The following is a 23,009-nucleotide window of genomic DNA, read 5'->3' as shown; positions in this document are numbered from 1 at the left end:
GACGAGGTGTCTTGGGGACCGGCGCGACAGGCACCGCCAGGCCCAACACCGCCGTTCCCACCTTCGCCTTCCCGCAAGAGTCCCGTGACTTGGACCCCACCGCCAACATCGACGGTGTAGCCAAGCAGGAGTAGTAATCACCCACTCGGAGAAGGCGACCGAGCTTCGGGTCCTGTCGCATTGGCACCATCTTCTCGAAGCACTTTGCGATGATGTTGTAGCATCCCCCCTCGCTGATCTTGGTCTCGTAGTCGCGGTGCTCCGGTCCACCATACGGACCTATCAGCTGCGCGGCCCACAACACCGCCCTCTCCTTGGAAAACGTCGCTGAAAAAGACAAGCCAAAATTGTTAAGTACTTTCACAAGGGAAAACAATCAAAGCACGAAGGGGAGAGGAGTGACACTCACATGCGGTGACGAGCTGTGGAGGACGGAAAGATCGAGGGATCCCAATCTCGGACCTCGGACGGCTCCTCATCATGAAGCGCCCCGCCATCACCATCTCCTCCATGAGGTCACGAAAGCTCCTCTCGGCGGACACCTCCTTGATCTTGGCCACCTTCCAAAGGTCGGCCGACCGAGGATCACCGGGGTGAGACACCTCTCTAAGCCCACTGGCCCCAGAGTGCTGAGGGAGATTACCCGTGTGCCGAATACGGGTCTTCGAGGCCCGAAGAAGAAACCACTGGGACTCCCACTTGACGAACAACCTCTCTGCGCTCTTCCCCGGCATGAGCAGTAAGTCGTCCCCAAACCCGGAACGAAGCCTCAGGTTCACCGAACCAAAGGCGCTCAGAGCAAAGCCGTCCGGGGTGAGCAACTCCCTCACCTCCACGGTGAAGTAGAACAACAGAAGCTTCATCGAAGGCTCCTAAGTGCCGTCTCACACAGCCACCTGAAAACATTCAACCTCACGATCGTCGACGGGCGAAGTTGGGCCAACTCGATGCCGTACATCTCTAGGAACTCCAGCAAGAAGGGGTAAATAGGCACACACAGGCCGGTGTGGAACCAAGCCGAGAATGCCACGATGCATCCCGGACGCCGCCGCTGGTAGAGCCTCACCTCCTCGCCATCAGGCAGGATACCGTCCCCCTTGGGGAAGTATCCTGCCTCCTCTAGCTGGGCAAGATCCTCGGGGCTCATTGACGAAGGGAGAAGGTGGCCGTGTGCCCAACCTCCGTCGTCCACCGGTGCTGTCGGAACCAAGGGAGGGCCACCACGAGGGCGGAAGGAGACCTTCTTCTTTCGTGACGGTCGGTTCGCCGCAAGCTGCGCCGCGGAAGTGCCCCTCAACGGCTCACCCATTGGACGCTCGACGTCGGGTCCCGCCATCTCACTGCGAAAAAAGATCCACCAAGAATTAGCAAAGTGTGGAAAATTCCGAAAGGAATCGACTAAAAAAAAAAGGGACCAAGCTCCTCAGGCCAAAGCCCACGCCGCCGAAGCAAAAAGAGGAGGGGGAGCTGGGTTCTTTGGGCCGGAATCCCCAGCGGCCGGCCCATCTAAGCCCCTCGGCCCGCCTACAGAGGGGCCCCAAAAAAAATAGAAGGAAAAGAAGGGAGGCCAGACAAACGTCCGCCCGCACCCGCAGGGTGTTCGGCAGAACGCGTCCGCGCCTGCCCCGCGCCGCGCTCGCGCTCCCGCTGCGCCTAGCCCGTCGCACTGCGTCGCGCCCCGGCCGTGTCCGCGCTCCTGCTACGGGGCGCCGCTCCTACCACGCTGTGCTGCGCCCCGGCCGTGCCCGCGCTCCTGCCGCGCCGCACCCGCACCAAGCTCGTGCTGCGCCGAACCCGTGCCCTCGCCGTGCCCGCGCTTCCGCCGCGCCGCGCCGCGCCTCGGCCGTGCCCGCGCTCCCGCCGCCCCTCGCCGCATCCGCACCACGCTCGTGCCTGTGCCCAAGCCCGTGCCCGCGCTTCGGCCGCGCGGCGCCCCTCCTCCCGAGCCTCGCTGTGCCCCGGCCGTGCCCGCTTTCCCGCCGTGCCGCGCCGCACCCGCGCCGAGGTCGCGTTGCGCTAAGCCCCGCGCGCGCGTCGCCTGTGCCCGCGCTGTGCACAAAGGGCGTGCGTGCCCACGCCGTGCTTGCGCTGCGCCAAGCCGTGCGCACGCGTCGCTCATGCCCACGCCATGCTCTGCCAGGCCGCGCGCTCGAGTGCTGCCGATGCCTGTGAAGTACTCGCGCCCGTCAGGCACTGCCTCGGTCACACCCGCGACGCGCCGCGCCCGAGTCTCACCCGCCGTCCCCACAAGCCCAAGCCGCAACTAAGACGTTCGACGAAATGCTCGCAAGCCCCGCCAACGACCAAGGAGCATCGAAGCTTGTGCCATGGGACTCCACTTACCCTCACACGAGCAGGAAGGACGCGGTTGACGGCGAGGGTCTCCCAACTGCACTTGTAGGCATGACCGGCACCTTCACTCCTAGCGGCCTCGGGCGAGCTCCGAGTCAAGAAGACTCGACGACAAGAAGCTTCCGTGGTGTCTCCTCGGCCACCAACGCGACCCCCGTCGTTGCTGAAGAATGGCTAATGCCCCTGCGAGGCCCCTAGAAAACACCAACCTCCCGAAGAAATGTCGGGCGCGCTGAACTCGTCTTCGACACCGGACAAATCAAACAAGCATGATGTGAGCCTCCTTAATGCCCGGGGGTGCCATTTTATAGGCCGCCGGAGCTCCTAGGCGTCCGAGTCGGGCCAATGGTGTGGTGACACCTCGCCGTCCTTCATCCCAAAGAACAAGACAAGAAGAGGAAGAAATGGGGAGGGAAAGGACCCCCTTTTCCTTAAAGGAGGCCGGCCTGGCCAAAGGAGGACGCCCCGCTCGCGGGCCCCATGTCCTTGCCGCGCCGGCGTCTCCCGGTGACGGGCGTCGCCTGCAAAAGCTCGGAAAGGAGGCCGCTCGGTCCCCTCTTGTATGACGGAGGAAGACAAGCAGGGACCGTCCGATCTAGGGCTTCCCTTCGTCCGCGGCCGAAAAATTGCAAAAAAACCCAGGATTTTGGGGAAATTGCCAATAAGACCCTAGAAATTTTGGGGAGGCCCGCAGGGCGGATTGCAGAAAAGTCCTCCGGGACACCGGATTTCTCGCAGAGAGGCCCCTAGGGTCCCAGTTTTTGCTAAAATACCCCCCAAAGCTCGATTTCTCGCAGAGAAAATCGCCGTGGGCATGGAATTTCCCCGAAATGCCTCCAAGGCTCCTGTTCTTTGTAGGAAAACCACCAAGTACCTTCGTTTCTCACAAGGAAGCTCGCCAGGGAATCCATCAAAGACACCATCATGAATACAAGAACGAGAAAAATGATCAAAAGTCTCGCATCGAAGGTTGACCCGAAGGCATTCTCAATGCCTCCAGCTCAAGGGGGCTACTGTTGTAGTAAAATAAAATCCTTATATGGGCCGGGCCGTAAATCCTACATGGTGACGACTAAGTCAACATTTCCCAAGCATGAGTCAAGACGCCCACGTGGCGCAGTCAATCCTACGTGACAAAGGAAAAGAAGTCAACAAGTCAAGCCTCTCGTGCCGTGGTCAAAGGGTGGAATGAGCTAGAGTAGGGGACAAGAAAGGTGTGGGGATGAGGCTTTTGGTCCATGGTGGACCATGGACCAACCCTCACTTTCCCCCTCATGGTGCACACAAAAGTTATGGACCAAGGAACCACTTTTACGTTTTTGTCTCCACTTTTCTCTTTCCCTCAAGGGTAGCCACGGTCTTTTGTCATGTACCCCTAGGCTATAAATACCCCCACATGGGGGCATGTACCATTCACTCTCACTTGAATAAACTCAAGGGGAGAGGGCTAGAGTGCTCCCTCTAAGGTTCGCTCTCGCGCGTCGCTCTCAACTGAAAGTCGATCGGCCTCGAGGAAGCCTTCTAGGAGACTCTAGTTTCGAGGCTCCGAGGTAACCTTGGTTGGCACGGGCTCGAAGGAGAAGGGGTTGGGTTAGAATTCCGAGGCTATCCTAACCTCGATACTTGGAAAGACGCGTTCGGTCCAAGTACGAGGCGGCCTCGACGAATCTCTCGCTAAAAGGTGTCTTGGGAAGATCCGCTCGGTCCAAGCCCTTGGCTAAAAACTCCCTTGAAGCCTTTCCTAACATAGGATTAAGTCGCACCCGCAGGATCGACCAAACCTATTAAAAAAATATCAACGCGTCAACTTGTCCAAGTGTACAGCGACCTTCGCTATAAGGCCGGCGTACACAGCTTACTTTTTATATCCGCACTTGTGCTATCGAGCATTGGCACCCCTTACTCTAATTGTTGTCAAGAACAACAACAGGAGCAATTAGACGAGCACGTGCCAAGTTATTAGAACAACAGGTGAACTCACTCCTAGCTGCACCTAATGTTTATATTGATGATAATTTTATACTGCCTAAGTCTTTGTATCTTTGTGTAATCAGGTTTGAGGCTGAGGCAACCGTGGAGCGTGGAGGAGAGGAGGCCGCGTGCGAGGATCATCATTCAAGATATGCGCGAGGGAGGAGAGGGAGGCAGACGCACCACAAATGAAGTTGGAGGATACAAATCGCTAGAAGAGCAACTTGTGTTTAAGGGGCAGCCAACGACAATAATGATCTGCCCACCACAAGTTGAGTACGAGTATGAGGTGCACCAGGACAGCCTACGACGAGTCCGACACGTCTAAGGGGCGTCCGGACCTAAGAGTCCTTGGTTAAGCCAAGTCCTATTTGGACCGGTTGTATGAGTATGAGTCGAACCTAGTTTGAGTCTAAGTCTGAGTGCGTTTGCGTGTTTGGTCTGTCCCTCGCCTATATATACAAGGGGTACGCCTAGGGTTAGAGTTAAACCACGTTTAGCCTTATTCCGAACCTTTTGTTGAATTGCTCCAAGCATCCATCTGAAAGTATATAATTCCTCTTTGTTTCGATCAGGAATTTTACCTACACCATATTCGATTCGATAGGGTGTTTATCTACTGAAAGTTCGAGCATAATCTGTCGTTCCACTGGGAATTGGAAGATTGCGAAACCGCTTGTGGTCGGCGGACTACTTACGCAAGTGTGTGGTGTTGCGGATTTCCATTGGGTTGCAAGTTTGTCGTGCGGCGCCGGGTGAACAGCCGGAAGATTTGTAGAATCATACAATTTATCCACGTTGCTCTATGGGAAGATCGGGTCATCCTTTATCATCTTGGTATCAAATTTCCAGTGTTTACTCGGTGAGTATAATTTTCCCCGTAGTTAGATCTATTTTTCGTCCTATCGAGAAAAAGCCATACAAAAAATTAGGTTAGATTTTGCCATAGCCTTAGTTACACCTTTTTTACTTGTGTTTAGTTGCTGGTCGTATTCCTTTGCCTAACTTTTTTTTTCGTTTAGTAGATCGTCTAGGTTCTTGTTTCCGAGTCCTTTTGCAATCAGCGAGATTGGTTTTCTCCTTGTTCTAGTCGGAATCACCGAGATCAGTTTGTGTCCGAGTTCTACCCCAAGTCGGCTCGTTGTTTCTGCGTCAAGTTTAGATCGGTTTCATGTTTCCGATCCGAGTCCTACTTTCAGTCGGCTTGTCTTTTCTGACTTCGAGTACTTTCAAATTTCCGTTTATAGCATTTTCCTTCTTTCTGTAAACTTACCTATTTGAGACTAGCATATCTTTTGCTCTACGGGCTGCTCTTGTTTTTCCTTTTGATATCCGATCTGTAAGTTGATCCGAGTTCCGGAAAGTTTCGGCCGCAAGGAAAGAGGGAAGAGCAAAAAAAAAAGAGTTTGGAAACCTTTCTGAATTTTTTGAGTCTACACTGTTTTTACACTTCCGGGATCGTTTTTAGCTATCCGCCATTGTAGCGGAAAATTTGTGATCCAAAATTTGCTGTTTTCAAGCAGCGACGTAGTTTGAGCAATCTTGTGCCCGTTTTCTTTAAGATTTTGCTAGTGTCTCTCCTTGTACATTGCAACACGAGCTTTTCTCCGACGTATATCATATTTTCAGCTCTTCCATATATATAGTTGCATTTGCCCCATTTATCTCCACCATGTGTGTTTCCCGTGTGAGTCGAGTCATACGATCAGCACTAGGCATTGTAATTTGGTGTTGTTAGGTATCCCAACTAAGCTCCACCTTATACACCTTAGTTGTCGTGTGATAGTCAAGTCGAACCTAGTTTGAATCTAAGTCTGAGTCTGAGTCCGTTTGCGTGTTTGGGCTGCCCCTCGCCTATATATACAAGGGGTACGCCTAGGGTTAGAATTAGACCACGTTTTAGCTTATTCCGCACCTTTTGTTGAATTGCTCCAATCATTCATCTGAAAGTATATAATTCCTCTTTGTTTCGATCAGAAATTTTACCTACACCATATTCGATTCGATAGGGTGTTTATCTACTGAAAGTTCGAGCGTAATCTGTCGTTCCGTTGGGAATTGGAAGATTGCGAAACCGCTTGTGGTCGGCGGACTGCTGCGGAAGTGTGTGGTGTTGCCAATTTCCATTGGTTGCAAGTTCGTCGTGCGGCGACGGGTGAACAGCCGGAAGATTTGTAGAATCATACAAGTTATCCAAGTTGCTCTCCGAGAAGATCGGGCCATCCCTTATCATTTCCTGATCATGCATGTACAGGTGTGAAGCTGACGGTTTTGCTGACTGAAAAGAGTACCTGAATTGAATTAAAACCCCGACAACAATGTAGGAACGGAGGGAGTATTTGCAATGCTTTTGCGGAACTAAGAGGTACTCGCATGCAGATCTGAATGCACAGTTCTGTGGAGATTTTAGATCTGAATCCTTTCCATTTATGCCATTAAACTTTTGGAAATCAAAATATATTATTAGGTACATGATTTGCAGGTTCCACAGGAAGTATTTTTTTGACAAATTAGAGGATGGTTGACACAGTTCGGGTGTTATTTAAGATGCTAATAGTGCAATTTTCATCTGATTGCAATGTACTACACTACAACTACTTCCGGTTCAAATACACGATGCTTAATTTAGAAAATCTGCAATTGAACTTCTCTCTATCTTTGGCGCCGAAAAATATTTGGATTCTCTAGGAACTGTATTTGTATCACAAAGTTTGTTAGAAGAATAGTTTCACAGTAACTTTTTCATAAATATTTAGTTATGAGACTGAGAAAAATCCAAAATGTGATCTATTTTGAACAGGTGTAGTACTTTGAAGGTGACAAAATGTAATGAATTGTTTTATTATGGAGAGATTAAGGCAATACTCGCTGCTTCTTGATTTGTATGGCATCCATGTATTTCAAGATTTAGCTTTTTAAACCAGTGGAAACTTCTATCGATATGGTAGTATGATTTTCATGGCATGTAACTCACATTTTACTTGCCAAATTAATGGTTAAATTTGAATACCAAAGTACTTGTGCGTCTTATAAACCAGAAAGGAGGAAGTACTTTAAAAATGGTGGTCTTGAACAGTTAAAATGTTTAACTATCATTTAGCAGTACACACTAATTCATGTTCTTTTCTCTGTTCTCTCACTTCAAAATTGATTCCTGCATTTGTTTTGCAAGCTTCTCCTAGTGCTCCAACTTGGCATTGTTTCTGTGAGATCGAGATAGGCAATCAGATGGGGGTGAATGATTGCGCGGAAGCAAATTAAAACTTTTCCCGAAAGTTCAAACCCTAAATCACCTTTCTGTCCGTGATAGTAAAACAGCCGTAACTTTTGATTGGATGAACCAAAAAATACGTATGAGTATGGAAAAGAAAGGTATTAAAATTATCTAACCAAGGCAACAAGAATCAGCTTAATCGGACTTACCAATCAAAAAATATGATCAAAATAGTAACAGCTGACAGAAAGTTAACGAGGATTAATCTAAAACCAATTTCGAGAAATAACAAAAAAGATGAATTAATTGCAATCTTCTCTTGATGTCGTGATAAATCTGCAGCAAAGTATTATGAACTTGTGATGAACCTGCACCAAAGTATTAGAAAGATCTAGCACGAAGATTTCACGAAGATCCGAGAAGAACAGAGATGACACCGCCAACGAATCTCTTTATTGTAACGATGTCGATCGATTACAAAAGATGCAACCATGCATCCAAGAACTCTCCAAGAATTGATCTAGATCCAAAGCTTTGAGTTCCCTCACGTCCTTGCTAAAACCCTAACTAGGATGCCCTCTATTTATAAGGGAAAATTCGCAACCCTAAACCGAATCCGAATCCAACACGGACTCCTCTGTCCCGGTCAGTATTTTGCCCGTGGGGCCCGCATACGACCTCGGATTGATATGACTCCAAAAGCAAAGTTGTTCGTATCGACGACGCGCACAACTTTCATGTGGATCACTTTTCCATCCGACGCCATGTTGATGACGCTACTGTTTAATCTTTAAACAGCTCTCATCCAGCCACGGCTGGACCTACATATCTTCACCTCGATGTCACTTCATGCCATCAACTTTTCTTGTGATGTCTTCAAAACTCGACCATCACGTATCGAATATCTCCAATACCGTACATCTCCGGTATAAACAACATACGACAAACCGGTGCCCTCCCGAATCATCGTAGCCTTCACTTCCATTGTTCCTTCGCACGAACGTCCCGCATGACCTTGATCCTCGACCTCAGCTTCCCAAGCTTCGTCTCTCGATCCCGTCATTGACCACGTTCTTCTAGCTCCGGCAACACCTGAAAGCGAACACACAAATAACCAGTACGAGCACAAATCCACGACTTGACTCAGGGTAAGTTTCACACAACTCACGCCATGTTTTCACATAAGAAACTAATGGATCAGCACACCACTAGCAAAGCACTAAGTCCAAACAAGATACATGTCATCACTTAAATATCCATATTATCCAAATTATCCACGTCAATGTTTCATCTAAAACACTTGCCAATGTTACACATCACATATGATTTCACAGTTTCTTAGCTCTCCACATTATAATTAATGGGAGAGGATGAAATCGCCTCTACACGCAATCCAATATAAATCATCCAATTAGACTCCCCAATCTTAATAAAAGTGAGGATTGTGATATTAACATTTAGTTTACATAAGATACAATGAATTGGATAGCTGTGTCTAAAATATTTATCACACTATAAAGAGAACATGCACGGTGAGTAAACTAAGAAACATCAAGGACAATACACCTTCATGGCTTCAGAACATATACATTCACACAAGTCTACTAAAAGCTAGAGTCATGGAGCATATCGATGCTGAAAAAGTCACAAGAATCGAAACTGATGAAAGTTGTGTTTGGCAAATATTATTCCCTCCGATCCATACTGTTGTCTAGATACGCATGTATTTCATTGTAATATGGATCGGAGGGAGTACCACGGATTCTCATAATCCTGTTTGGCTCAACTTTTGCCTGCCATGATGCGTCGCCCTACCTAAAAGATAATCCGTACTAAAGAGACATGTTGAAAGTAAAATCACTTCACTTATGCACCAAAACTATAATTGTTTTAAATTGATCTATACCTTGATAGTATCCTCCTGGAGCTTATCTCTTTCTCTACTGGTCTATTAGATTCTAAAGCAGAGGTTGGGAGACGGATGAGTTCCGTCAGATTGTACATTCTCGCATAGCAATCCAGAGTATGCTGCTTTTTCCGTTTCATAATTCTTGTCTCAAATTTGCTTAAAAATAGATGTATCTATTTCTAAAAATTGTCTAGATACATGTAAGATTTTGACAAAAATTATGGAACGGAGTTAGTAATTAATTCCATAACGCCGTCGCCATCATCTACATGCATGAAAAGCAGGAAACACGTATTTATACGCTTAGAATATCTCATGTCCTTCTCTAGCCTCTAGGTTTAGCGTCACTAGTGTTTGTTTTAACCAAAGATTTGCTTCTTGGATAAGAACAAATTTGTTCCTTACGGTCCGTAAATGTCAATATCTTTACCCCTTGTTTTTCACTAAGATGTGCATCCATGGCTTATCGGTACATATTTGAAAAATGTCCCTTTTAGTCCCCGTATGGCTCACTTTTACAGTTAGATCTCAGCCTCTCATTTGTTATCCGATGGCTCAACGCGCTCTTGTAGCGCTCTTTTTTTTTCTTCCGGTAATGGGTATTATATTAGTACATTAAGAAAATACAAAATACACCTGGCCTTCTTGCCAAAGCTAAGCCTGGGGAACTACTTCACCCTTCCCTCCATGGTTACCATCTCTGACCAAAAACCTTGGAACGCATGTGGCCTCGGACGGATCATTGTTTCCTTCGACTTGTTCAACTTAAAAACTGAGTTCATTTATCTGTAGTGTTCAATTATAATACGGAGTAACTTTTGTTTATCAAAAAGCAATGTTCCTGCTAGTTTCTCATATAAATGCAAACGGGATCCTCACGAACGGCTCACCTTTTCTTAAAGATTTGAGAAATGAACTACAGACTACAGTACAAGTGTGCCGTTCAGGGTATACCACTTGCATCCTTTCTCGGTGAAAGAAAAATTTGCCAGCAAAAAAAGAAAAGAATTCTCGTCGAACCTGCATGCCCTGTTTCTTGAGCCAGTTGCCTATCTCGGAACATTGCACCGACAGAGACTAGTCGACGCGCGTGCTGTCTCGTCTCATCATTCAACGATGTGCTCCTACTAAACGGATACACACTGCTATTATTGGTACACTACGTACAGCTCCTTGGCGACAATAATCAGTGTCTGTACACTAACTGCTATTATTGGTGGCCGGCCGGCGCCCTTAATTAATGGACACCTAACTAGGGTGTGATGAGACGTGCCATTTTAATTTTGCATCAGCGAATGCAAAAATCTAGGTCCATACATGTCCAGTGATTCTTTTCTTTTCTTTTTGCGATGACCAGTGGTTCGATTATTCTTCGACCATCGAACCCGTGCAGCGCAAATGAATGCAAAATTCTGGTCCATACATGTCCAGTGATTCCAGTATTCTTCCACGATCAAACCCGTGAGAGCAATTTTTCTTTTTTTTTGCTTTTAATGAGAAGCATTTTCAACATATTCCCTAAACTTAATTTACTAAAATCAGTTTTATTTTAGAGATAGGACAGAGAAAAACTTTTGAAACAATTTTTTGTCTCCATGAAATTTCCTAATCCCGGTTCTCTATATTTTTCTCTACATTACATACACCCACATAGATGTTCCATCTAGTTTTTTTAGATAATGGAAGCTTTATTAACTCCGGCCTCTGCATTCAAAATGCATACAGCCTAAGATGTTCCATCTAGTGGTTCAAAAGTTTTTATTTGCTCCTTTCCCCCCAAGAAGCATGTGCGCATGCGCTCGCCACCATGCATGCATGTGTGCCCGTTCCTGTCGTCGCCGACGTGCCTGCGCTTGCTGCCGAACCCACCATCGTTCTTGCGTTTGCTGTCGTACCCATCCGCACGTCGCCAAGCACGCATACGTGCATTGTCGTGCTCGCCAGCACAGCACCACGCTCATCCCCGTGCCCATGCTCACTACCGCTCATGGTCGTTGAGGAGATCGACTCTCGTCGACGCTTGTGCTCGGTCTCGGGGAGCGCCTCGGGATGTGTGTGCTGTTGATTTGGGGGCTCCGGGCGACTGGGCGGAGGTGGCATAGGGTCGCGGCATGGTGGCTCCGCCCGGTCGCCGGTGGTGGGCGGCTACAATCCGAGTCGGCAGGGTTGCGACAAGTGGTAGTAGAGCGTTGACGGGGGCTTTCGGCGCCCAGACATGGCCGCTGGCGAACGGAAAGCAATGTCACTGGAAAAGTCCCATCAGAACACTTGATCTCCCGCCAATGGATTCGGGAATCAAGGGACCAAGTGTAGAGATTCACTATTGCAATGTAGCAAAAGAAAGCAAAATCCATGGACGGCCCCCCTTGTCTCCACGCGGCCCATTGAAACTACAAGATCACTCCAAGGACGCCTTCGGCATCCATGGGATCACTAACCGACCATAGACCCTATTAGAGTCACAGAAGGACAATCATCGTTCTTAAAGCAACATTCCATATTTTTTGGTTGGGGAGAGAGAAAATAGAGATTTTCTTAAAAAATATTCCATATTAGGAATTGAGAATTACATAGGGAATATATGGGGCATGTTTTTTTTTCAAGTTTTAGGAAATGCTGCTTTTTTTTAAGAATTAATGGATCATTTTTAGGGAATCCGGTGGCCATGTGCTCTAATTGAAGGTATATGAATATGATCATACTGTTAACCTTAAGATTGTACTCCCTCGGTCGGGAAACAGGTAGTAGTTTATGGATGGCAAGGAGCTAGTGAGAAGTGCGAAGTGAGAATTTGAAGGACTAGTTGCGCGAAAAACTACAAAAAAAATATTGTATCCCATTCATGTGAATTCATTGACATCTATCACTAGATAGATCCAGTAGTGGCACAAGACATACACACCACAAGAAACCGCATCGTACCACCACACACCTGTTGACGAAGCGGCCATTGGGGAGTTACACATCTGATGATTCGATCGATTTCCGTCGTCATTCCTGACAGTGGTGGATGGGTGACATAAAAGGCGGAGATTTCACAAGATCCCAGCCCGCCTTGTTTAATCCATGCACGTAGATTCCAAGAGAGCCTCCTCCATCAGTCCAGTTGTTTAATCCGTCGCCACCTCGATATCGCTTTTCTGCCAATGGGAAGTGGATTTGGTCGTCAGCTCGTCAGGTAGATAGAAAAAGGCCTCCCCCCCACTCTTCCACAGCGCTCCCCCCAAACCTCTATTTCTTGGCGCCTCCGTTCTCCATTTCTGCCGCATCTCAATCAATTCCCCCAATCGGTCTGTGCGCGACGACCTGTAGTGACCTGCGATCTCGGGTCAAGTCGCCCATGGCGGCACGGCGCGGCGGCGGCGGCGGCCGCTGCTGTCGTCGACGGAGGCGATGGTGCTGGATCAGGCTGGCGGGCAATATGGTGGACGCCGACGGTGGTAGCGTGGAGAGGAGGGAGATGATGATCACCTGATAGGATTTGCTGGGTGGTGGTAGGCAAGTCTGATGCTTGGCTGTTTGTTTTGTCTTCCAACTTCGGTTTCTTCCGGTCTTCATTTGACTTTTTTCTCTCTCTCCCAACATCTCTGCTTCAGAATCAGATCGGCTTGTGTTGATTTGTGTCCTGACTCCTGAGCCGTGGGTACGTCTCTCTCAGTCTGTGTGTGTGCGCGCGCGCGCCCGCACGCAAATGGTTTTGTGTGAGTGATCGTAAACAAAGAAAAAGATAGAAACTGATGTGTGCGTCTGTGGGGGAAGAAATGAAAATGAAACAGATTGATGATTATTTTCACGTTTGGAATTTTGTTCGTGAGATTCTCATATTCCATCCGATTTCTCGTCATGTAATTGATTCTCACTCTTGTTATTTTCTCCGTCCCATATTAAGTGCCGAATGTTACATGCATTTAAACGTATTTTAGTATATAGATACGTTCATATTTAAACAAATTTGAATCACGCGATACGAAACCGGATGGAATATTTCAATCATCTGCTGTCTGCCAAACCATGCCCCCATTTTCAGAAACAACAAGTCAAACTTCAAAGGAGCACCAGATGCTACGCTCGCAGGGAAACTAACCCGATTGCACGGTTGCATTCTCCACAGCCTCGTTAGTCGTTACCATGACCTTGATCTCCCCACGCGTGTGTCTCAATTTTGTTTTGTTTTGCCGGTTGTGATGATCTCCCCATACGTTTGTCCCATTTTGTTTTGCTTTGCCGGTTGTGAATTTGAGAACTAGTGACCATCTCTCACAAACTATTAATGAACTGCTACTTTAAATAGAGAACATGTTTTTTTAGCGTTTATTGTGTATTAAGGAACGATGCAAAGATGTCTCGCTCTTCAGAACAATACGAGAGTAAATTTCACAAACCACATTTTTTAGGGCAGCTCTATCACGAAGCCACACTTAATGCAAAACCGTCCGCAGAATCATGCTTTTTGCGTCAATCCTTTTCACTTAACCTGAAATCGCTTATTCAGATGGTTTTGCCCGAATCCTGACCGGTGGGGCCCACATGTCGGCATTCTTCTTCCAACCTCGATTCCCCTGATGCTTCTCCCTCTCCCTCTCCCTCCGTCCCTCTCTCTCTCTCTCTCTCTCTCTCTCTCTCTCTCTCTCTCTCGTGTGTGCTCTCTCGCTCGCCCCCCTCGCTGAGATGTCGCCGAAGTTGCTCTCCCTTGCTGCCGGAGTTCGTCCCCACTCGCTGGTGCTCGACCGCCTCGCCTCCCTCCCGCAAGTCCCCCTCGCCGCTGGAGCCCGTTCCCTCGCAGCGCCAGCTACGCCCCTGCTCGCCTGGCCGCCTGCGCCCGTACTCGCCCCGCCGCGTGCGCGCGAGCCCATCTATGTGAGCCCATCATGCCGCCTCCTCCTTCGCACGAGCTCGCCGCGTCACAAATCAGGTGAAAGGGAGAAGAACCAAGGGAATCGAGCGAGGAAGAAGAAGGGTCGAGGGGGCTCAGTGATGATGTGTCACCCGACATGTGGGCCCCACTGGTCATGATTCGGGTTAAGTGAGAAGGATTGACGCAAAAATTGTGGTTCTGCGGACGGTTTTGTGTTAAATGTGGCTCCGCGACAGAGCTGCCCCGAAAAGTGTGGTTTTGTGAAATTTACTCAGAATATAACACACATAATTTATTACTATGTATGACAAAGTATAAATTGAGCATGTAAGAGTAATATCATTATATTTTTCTTGCAAAATACTGGTATACCATATATTCTTTTACTAACTTTATAAACATAGTTTATATAATATCAAACTTAAAACGTTGACAACACGAAAATTATGTGCTCTATATTTTGGAAAAGGACGGGGTACTTAAGAATGCATATGGTAGAAAGGTAAAGTAGCATGACTTCTTGGTACAGCAGCTGGGTACGTGTGGGGTTCGCCTTTATATGAAACTAAATGACGACCTGCGCCTTGTTGCGGAACCGTGCGTGGTCAATCAAATGCATAAATGGATGTTTCAAATTAACTAAAACTAATGAAAAACATATATGAGTGTTCTTAATCAGATCTAAGAACTATGTGACAAATGATGTATAGAAAGAGAAAAACTTTCCCAAAAAACGAAACATGATGGAATTGATGAGTGGCATGGTTTGAATTGAAAGACTAATGAAAAATGTAAATGAATACATGAAAAAAAGACATGTATGGCATAATGAGATGTCATGCATGATTTGCATGGCAATATGGTGGGCTTGATGAGGCGGCATGCTTGCGGCTTTTTTAACGAAATGACACAACATGTCATTCATATATCAAAGAAGGTCGAGAGAACTCAACCAAGGGGGTTACAGACAAAGGGCACGAAAACAAAAAGAAGCGATACAAAAAAGGAATACAAAGAGATTAGACTTGCATGTTATGAGAAATCATGTAGTGCAGTGCTCCTATTTAGATATAGAAGACATATTCCGCGTGTCACTTGTAGTTGTAATCAGGGGTGGAGCCAACATATAGTCATTGATGTCAAATGACACCAATGCTGTTTTGCTAATCCCGGTTGAAAATAGAAAAAATACACTCATAAATATGTAATGACAACGGTAAATTCTGAAGAGCGACCCGACGGTATATTTTCCTGACTTCGCCCTGGTTATAGTTCTTAGTAGACAGGGTCATGAGCTTGATGGAGTGGTGTTCTTGCAAGATAAATATTTAAATTTATCCGCTATGGCATTTTGAGTGCGGGCGTGCCGGTATACTATTGTATACAAATTAAACTGATATAAACACATGGAAATGGGAAAACGTTGTATTTCATCGATTTCTCGACAATTTTTATATATCCCATTTCACATATATTTCATGTACTGCGCCTATCTTTCTGACTTGAGACGATTGTAAGGTTCTTGATTCCTGAAATCTCGGAAGAATTTCAGTTAATTACATCTGCGGTGTATCTACTCACAGAACACCTCCGATTAAGTTACATCAAACATTCAACGGTCACAATATCTTGGGTTTAGATCATCACATGGTTACGCAGCCAAGTAAATAATATGAGCACATAAGAGACACATCTTTTAACGTGAAAACCCAAATTGGGAAAAAACCGCGTGGTGCGGAGGCCAAATCCACTATACGAAAGGTGTTACAATAATCTTGTCACATATAGCCGTATGGAATCTGATTTTCAAATGACTTGTTCTCTGACTTCGTCAATCACAAATGGTACATGAATGGTGATGCACCGATATTCCTTTGTTTCTTCATGTATGCAGCATGTACATGAACGGTAATGGTGGTTGCTGAAGGCATGCAAGATTAACTCATGATGCTTAAAAACATAACTGATCTCTCTTTTTCTCGTTCATGCGACCAGCCAATGAAGCAGGAAGTCTTGCAATAAATCGATTTATATGAACGTTGTGCATCAGCCATGAGACATGTTCTGTACAGCAGCTTGACTTGGCGCTTGGCCCTTTCCATTTTCTTCTCTTCGAAGCTGGTGGAGATGACGATCCAGAGCAGAACCTGGCCACCCTCCTCCGTGTGTGTTGGCCTCCGAATCCCCTCCTCCGCGATCTGATCTTTTTATATAGCTCTTCTTGCCGAACATCAGGATCAAGATTGGCGTCGTTGCAACGGTCAATACTTATCTCTGGATCTCAGGAATTGTTCCGTTGGAAGATGCATATCCAGGAATTGTTCAACGTGATTTAAACTGTCCGGTAAATATCTACACGCGCTGTGCTATGCGGCTGCTATCCTCTCCTCTCTAGCTGGCATTCTCTTCGCATGCAGCTGCTGATCTGTGGGCCCATGCATACATGGCCGATGTGCATTGCAGCCCAAATCATTATTTGGTGATTAAATCAAATGACCACACGTACTTGTGTTAGGGAAACCTAGAGCACATAGCATATATTTTTATATGAGACATCCCATCTATTTGTGTTGACCGTTGCTATTGCCTTCTAAACCGAAATTGTGCTGACATGGTCTATGTGAGTGTCCCTTCGAAACAAATATGCGTAGGTGACTGACGGAGAAAATGAAACCTTGTTTCATGTTATACTGGTAGCATTTTGCCAATAGTATTTGTAAATCAATGTGCCTCGTTAAATTCAATATCCGTCTTTATTTCTATCATTTTGCTGAAATATTGTGACAAAAATCCATCGAACAAGTGGAGCCATGGGGCGCCCGCATATCAGACAATGGATCAAAATGGTCAGGATGGGCGGACTGCATGGGAGGAGGACGACGGTGGCAAGAAGGTGGATGAGGGAGGTGGCATGCATGGAGGCAGCCGGCGCGTCTGCCTATCCTTGTTGTTGTCGTCATCAAGTTATGGGGAGAAGGAAGAGGAGATCTAGGGTTAGGAGGTACTGTTGCCCATCGTCAAGGTTGGGAAACGGATGGGGAGGGGGTAGATCTAGGTTACAAGCTCGGTGTATCGCTTAGCCTTTATAGCCTGTGACAGAGGTCAGCACGAAGGGGTGGCAAACTAGCCGTCAGTGGTGTGCTGACTAAAGGGTGGCTGATCCTCACACTACAATTGGTCAAGCAACTGTGAGTAGTGAACAAAGATATGCAACAACTTGTCAACAAAAAGCATCTTAGTCCTCTCAACACTAGTGGAGACTCGTTGAGGCTCCCGCCAAGCGGTCCCTCTTGGTGGTCAACTTGTCGCCGTCCACTAACTTTCACCGCTATCGGGTGTCGTCTTGTCTATCAAGGATGACCGATTAGGAGAGTTCCAAAATGTCATCTTGTACGCAGCACGCACCTGTATGTATGTAGCATCATTTTCCAAAAATCTCGTCTCTGTCTATGTATGTACACCCCTAGAGCTGCAAAATTTTGACCCTTAAGGTATCATTTGACCCTTCTTAGTTCAATCAAATGAACTAAAATTTTAAAATGACACAACTTTTTAAAAAACTAGTTCATTTGTTTGAACTAAGGAGAATCAAAAGGTACCCTGAGAGTCACCATGTTGCACCCCTATACACCCCACAAACGCCGTTCGTGTGATCATCAAGAACGATGACTCGAAAACAAAAGAAATGGTGTGTATCTTCTTCTGTCCCCCACACTTTTACCCAACTAACCGATTCAGCTGGATCAACTCGTTCTTGATGCAATCAAGCACGCATTGCATTGCTCTAAATTAATTAGCGTGCGATCGTGCGCACGAGAGATAATTGCAAAAAGTGTATTTTTCGGTCGATCTAATCAATTAACGGGAATGGGTATACGTGTCATGCGAGGAGCCAGAAGTTCTTGTGGGTCTTGGTGTTGAGCAGGAAGCCGGCGTTCTGGCCCTTCTTCTGCACGCTGACGCACAGGCACTTGCTATGCTCAATCAAGAACTCCGCCGTGCTGTCGTGCCCCCGGCTCGACCCGCTCGCGCTCCGCAACCTGAACCCGCAGCATGAACGCAGGTGTTTCGATCATTTGTGCCATGATCTGAGGAGATCGATTGAAATTGATGCATGGGTTGCGAAGTTATCTGATTGATTTACCCGAGGAAGGAGGAGATGCGTCGGTGGCCGATGACGAGGAGCTCGACGCCGCGGCGCTGGGACTCGGCGAGGATGGTCTGGGCCTTGGCCTCGCGGCCCTCCGTGGCCGGCTCCACGCGCTCCGCGTGGACCCTCGCGCGCGGGTGCCTCGCCCTGCACGCCGCCCGCATCGTCTCCATGAACTCCCCGTCCGCCGCCCCGCCGCTGCCGCCGAGGAGCACGGCGATCGGGGATCCCCCGCCTCCGCCGGAGCCGGTGCGCGACGGGGCCGGGGCCGGGGCGCCGCTCGGGAGCGGCATGTTGACGTGGAGGAGCAGGATGTCGTCGCCCTCCACGACGGCGTGCGACAGCGCCCACTCCATGGCCGCCGTCGACTCGCGGCCCGGGTCCGCGATGATCATCACCAGCCGCTTCTTGGACGACCCGCCGCGGCCGATGCCGCTGCCCACATTGGCGTTGTTGGCGTTGCCGCCGTGGCCGAGGTCGATCTGCAGGGCCATGCCGCCGGCCGACTTCGCCGCATGCATGCACGCACGCAGCCTCGCCGGCCTGGCTGCAAGCTTAATTGGGGGGAATGGCCGGGGTGATTTGGAGCGTTTGCCAAGTTTGGGAGGGGTGGTGGAGAAGAAGGGGATGCGCGCTCGTGCGGTCCGGTGATGGTGGCGGTTTCTTCAAACGGTTCTGGCGGGAGACGCGGGGAAAGGAAGGATGTTTTTGGCGGCCTGTAAAAAAACGGTTTAGCTATACTCAAGCTGTGTGATTAAGGTTTACTCGATTGTTCAGACATTGGTTTTGATTTGTGCTTTAAGAATCAGAACGGATAATAGAGAGAAGAGAGTGGGGATGGCTTTCACGTACTAATACGGCAGTTTTGATATGTCAATTGAGATTTAATTATTTTACTCAAAATTTAGACGTCTGAGTCATAGCCACACCTAAAATAATTTTTTAAAATGAGGAAACATCTCTAATCTTTGCATCAATCGATGAACATTGTAGACCATCCTAATATTATTAAGCCAAATATCGTAGGACCTAGGATTTAGGTGTTACCGGTTCTAAATTATCATGGTAAAAAAATCATAACTAATTTGTACCCGATACATCATATATGTTTTGATACAAACATATATTAGTTGTTTGAATACAAAGAAAGGCATAGGGAAAATAAATAAATTTTGGTACAAGACCACAGTCAGTTTCATGTTTTGCCGGTTTTAGAGGTAGATGGGCTGGATAAGTCCAGTCCTGAGCTACTAGATCCCAATTTTTTTAGAGATTTAGAAGTGGGAATACTAGTACTAATTTGGCCATATACCCCAGGTAGCCGGTCTGGGTGCAGATCCGCTCCTCATCATCCACAAATATATCAAAGGTGCTCAAAAGAAAACAAGAAGGCTGGAAAAATCAAACTAAAATAAAATGAAGAACAAAAACGTATAATAAAGAGAATTCAAAAGAAAAAAAATGATTAGAGAAAATTGAAGGAAAAGGAAAAATAAAGCATATAGAAAACGGAAATAAAATAAAACTTAAAATGGAATCAAACAGAGTGAAACTAGCCGGATCGAAACCCAATAGACACAGAGAGCTAAATTATATACTCCATTCATTCTTAAATACAAAAGTACAAAAATTAAAGTTTACAATATCAAGAACGCCGCCGCCCATCGCCGCCCGCGGAAACGTTGTCGCCAAGGAGAGATCCGCCCGCGTCGCCTCGAGGAGGGGAGCCCTTGGCGGTGGATCTGGGAGAGCCGCCTGTGTTTGCCTAGAAGCGATGCGGGTGCGTGTTGGTTTACAGGTCAACTATTTTGTGGTATTTGACTTATGGATTTACAAATTGACTTAAAAACAACAGAACATAAGCGAAGGAATGGAATAGGGAGTGAACGTTCGCTTCCTGATCTTCCGGCACGACGGGTAAAGCCATCGGCACAGAAAGAACTAAAGTTGCCACCCCAAGGAATTCTCCTTAGCATTTTGGCGTGACGGGGTACAGTTGCCACTGCACATAATTAAAGTTGCCATCCTCACAGACCAAAGTTGCCACGTCCCAGACCTAAAGCTGTCACACTCACAAGATACGTGGCACGATCTCAGACACAGTTTACTCGGTCGGATGCTCAGCAGATCGTTCGCTCCGAGAGATTAAAGAGCGAACGTTCACTCGTTATAAATTCCTTAAGCGAAATACAAATCCTATCTCGCGTTAGTAGTTGCGAGGCTCTGTTCCGCGAAGAGCATAACCGGAGTTTCCCTGTTCTCAAAGAACAAAAGCAAGCAAAAGCTGCGGTTGGCCGCGGCCGTGGCAACACACACTGCAACTCCGTCCAAACTGCCTTACACAAGTTATTGATTGATAGTTCTCCAACTAGCAAAACACGACACCGCCGACATTCAAAAGCCAAAACGGAGAACAGTAGAGCACATGCCATACAGTACATCACGTACAAAGCTATCGATAAATTAAACACGAACACACGTACACTTATACTCCGTAGTACATGACATTTAGCTGCAAGTAGGTAATTAAGCTAGGCAGCTCTGCTCTGCCCTGCTGTCTGGCTGGATCAGTCGAGCAGCTTGGCGGCGTCCATGTGGAGCACGGTGCTGAGGTTGAGTGGGGAGACGTAGTCAAGCGAGCCGGTCATGAACTGGCTCACAATGATCCTATTGGCGCGCTCCGTGGGGTGGTACGAGTCCCAGAAGACGTACTCGTCCCTGTTGGCGCACATGTTGGACGCCACGGTGCAGAGGCCCAGCCCGTTGTGGGGGCCCTGCCCGCAGCATGCCTCCTTGGCCGTCCTGAAGCCGTACGCGGCCGGGTCGCTGATGAAGTCGAAGTGCACCTTCATGGCGTTTGCGGCGATGAAGGTGCCGTCCCCGTATCGCCCGTTGAGCTCGCCCAGCACGTCCGACAGCTGCGGGTTGAAGAGCCCCGCGGCGCGCATCAGGTCCTTGTCGCACTCCCCGTCCCGGCTCCGCAGCGCCAATTCCGCCGGCGCGCACCCCAGCGGCCCCGTCCCCGTCACCAACACGCGCCGAGCCCCCATCTCGTACAGATTCTGCATATATGCGTTTTCCAATGGATGTCGATCAATTGAGTTGCTGTATTATATATTATGATTTGTTACCGTGAAGAAAGAAAGAAAATGGGGGTACCAACCACGAGGATTTTCTTGTACTCGGAGATGAGGAGGCGGACGTAGTCGGGGAGGGCGTACTGGCGGGAGCGGAGGGAGAAGGGGATGAGGTAGTAGTTGTTGACGAAGTCGTTGCCGCCGAGGGTGATGAGCACGAGCGCCCGGTTGACGACCTGCGTGGCCTGGGCGGCGCCCACCAGCGCGCGCAGCTTCGCCTGGTACTCACGGAAGTAGTGCAGCTGCCGGCTCATCCTCACGATGTTCACGAACTGGATGCCGGTGTCGTTGAGGATGCCGACGCCGGCCGACGCGAAGTTGGCGCCCACCAGCAGCTTGGCGCCGTGGAGCTCCGGGCACAGGTACGGCAGCGTCGGCTCCGCGCCCAGGTGCTCACCTGCAGTAGTGCACATTGTGTACGTGAGCTGCATGCAATTAAGCAACAAAACCCTGTCGTAACACCAAATTATTAGGACGCACTGATGATGTCCGGGATGTTGAGGCCGTTGGAGAAGCGGCCGGTGGCGCGGTGCGTGGGGAAGTCGATCCCGTAGGGCGGCGAGTCGGCGCGCGCGCTCGTCATCAGGTAGTTGTTGTTGCCGTTGTCCACCAGCGAGTCGCCGAACACGAAGAAGGCGCGCGCGCACTCCACCGGCGACGCCAGTAGCCCCACCGCCATTAGCATCGTCGACATTGCCCACAAACTACTGCAGCCGCCCAGTGCACGGGTCATCGTCATCAAAGTGTGACGCGTCAGTTAAATTTGCGGGTGTTAATATTCACTAGTATTCGCTGCTAACGCACCTATGATAATGACGATATATCGATCATACGACACGAGACAGAAGAGGCCTATATATAGAGAGAGAGGGGGGTCGTGCATGGAATTAATCAGCCCACCATGTTAGATACGTAGAGTATGTGCATATTCCGTAAAATAAAAGGTGTAAGATGTGCACCGCATATGTATAATGAGGATTTGGCAGTTCAACTTCCAGACCTTCAAAGCTAGCTGCTACTTTCTGTCCATACTTCGCTGTCAATACTTGAGGAGTGTCTGCTCATATCTCCTTTAGAGACAGTTACAAGTTATTGAAAGAAAATCATAGATGTAATCTATGTATGGTACAACATGTGGATCTGCAAAATTTAGTCAAAAAACCTCCTACTACTACATTTTGGTTGTGAATTTGTTTTGGAGGACATATATATATACTCATCATACTTTTTTTGATGGAATTTGCAGTTTGTACGTTCTATAGCAAACGACACTTCCATTATTTTTACAATAATTTGTGGAAATTTTGAGGTGACTTGATACCAAATAAGAGCACACGCTTTTCAAGAGCAATAAGTACTTTTGGCTCAACTGCGACGCAAGTTTTCTCAATCAGCACGTAGAGTGCATGCGAACTCTGATT

At 47.9% G+C, this 23,009-nt stretch overlaps 2 protein-coding genes across 2 annotated transcripts; both read right to left on the bottom strand.

Moving 5' to 3' along the window:
* Positions 1-17,951: 17,951 nt before the first annotated feature.
* Positions 17,952-18,972, bottom strand: LOC100826988. The gene is made up of 2 exons (XM_003573968.3): positions 18,446-18,972; positions 17,952-18,341 (listed from the first exon to the last, which is right to left on the bottom strand). Exons 1-2 carry the CDS (start codon positions 18,970-18,972, stop codon positions 18,182-18,184), a joined length of 687 nt encoding a protein of 228 aa, XP_003574016.1. The 3' UTR covers positions 17,952-18,181.
* A 1,749-nt stretch (positions 18,973-20,721) lies between these two features.
* LOC100826675 (GDSL esterase/lipase LTL1) lies at positions 20,722-22,413 on the bottom strand. Its single transcript, XM_003573967.3, has 3 exons — positions 22,069-22,413; positions 21,615-21,985; positions 20,722-21,513 (listed from the first exon to the last, which is right to left on the bottom strand). The coding sequence occupies exons 1-3, from the start codon at positions 22,325-22,327 to the stop codon at positions 21,019-21,021; spliced, it is 1,125 nt and encodes a 374-aa protein (XP_003574015.1). The 5' UTR covers positions 22,328-22,413; the 3' UTR covers positions 20,722-21,018.
* Between the last annotated feature and the right edge of the window lie 596 nt (positions 22,414-23,009).

Source organism: Brachypodium distachyon, chromosome 3 (genome assembly GCF_000005505.3).
Source record: "Brachypodium distachyon strain Bd21 chromosome 3, Brachypodium_distachyon_v3.0, whole genome shotgun sequence".
Lineage (NCBI taxonomy): Eukaryota > Viridiplantae > Streptophyta > Magnoliopsida > Poales > Poaceae > Brachypodium > Brachypodium distachyon.
Note: the sequence above shows the minus strand (reverse complement) of the source record. Positions and strands in the feature narration are given on the sequence as shown.

Bases quoted from the DNA above. Each gene is read 5' to 3' on its own strand.
- LOC100826675 (XM_003573967.3), bottom strand. From the start codon at position 22,327: ATGACGATGACCCGTGCACTGGGCGGCTGCAGTAGTTTGTGGGCAATG. The intron at 21,986-22,068 runs GTGCGTCCTAAT...GCACTACTGCAG, and splicing joins CAACATCCCGGACATCATCA to GTGAGCACCTGGGCGCGGAG. The intron at 21,514-21,614 runs GTTGGTACCCCC...GCATATATGCAG, and splicing joins AGTACAAGAAAATCCTCGTG to AATCTGTACGAGATGGGGGC.
- LOC100826988 (XM_003573968.3), bottom strand. From the start codon at position 18,972: ATGCATGCGGCGAAGTCGGCCGGCGGCATGGCCCTGCAGATCGACCTC. The intron at 18,342-18,445 runs GTAAATCAATCA...CTGCGGGTTCAG, and splicing joins CGCATCTCCTCCTTCCTCGG to GTTGCGGAGCGCGAGCGGGT.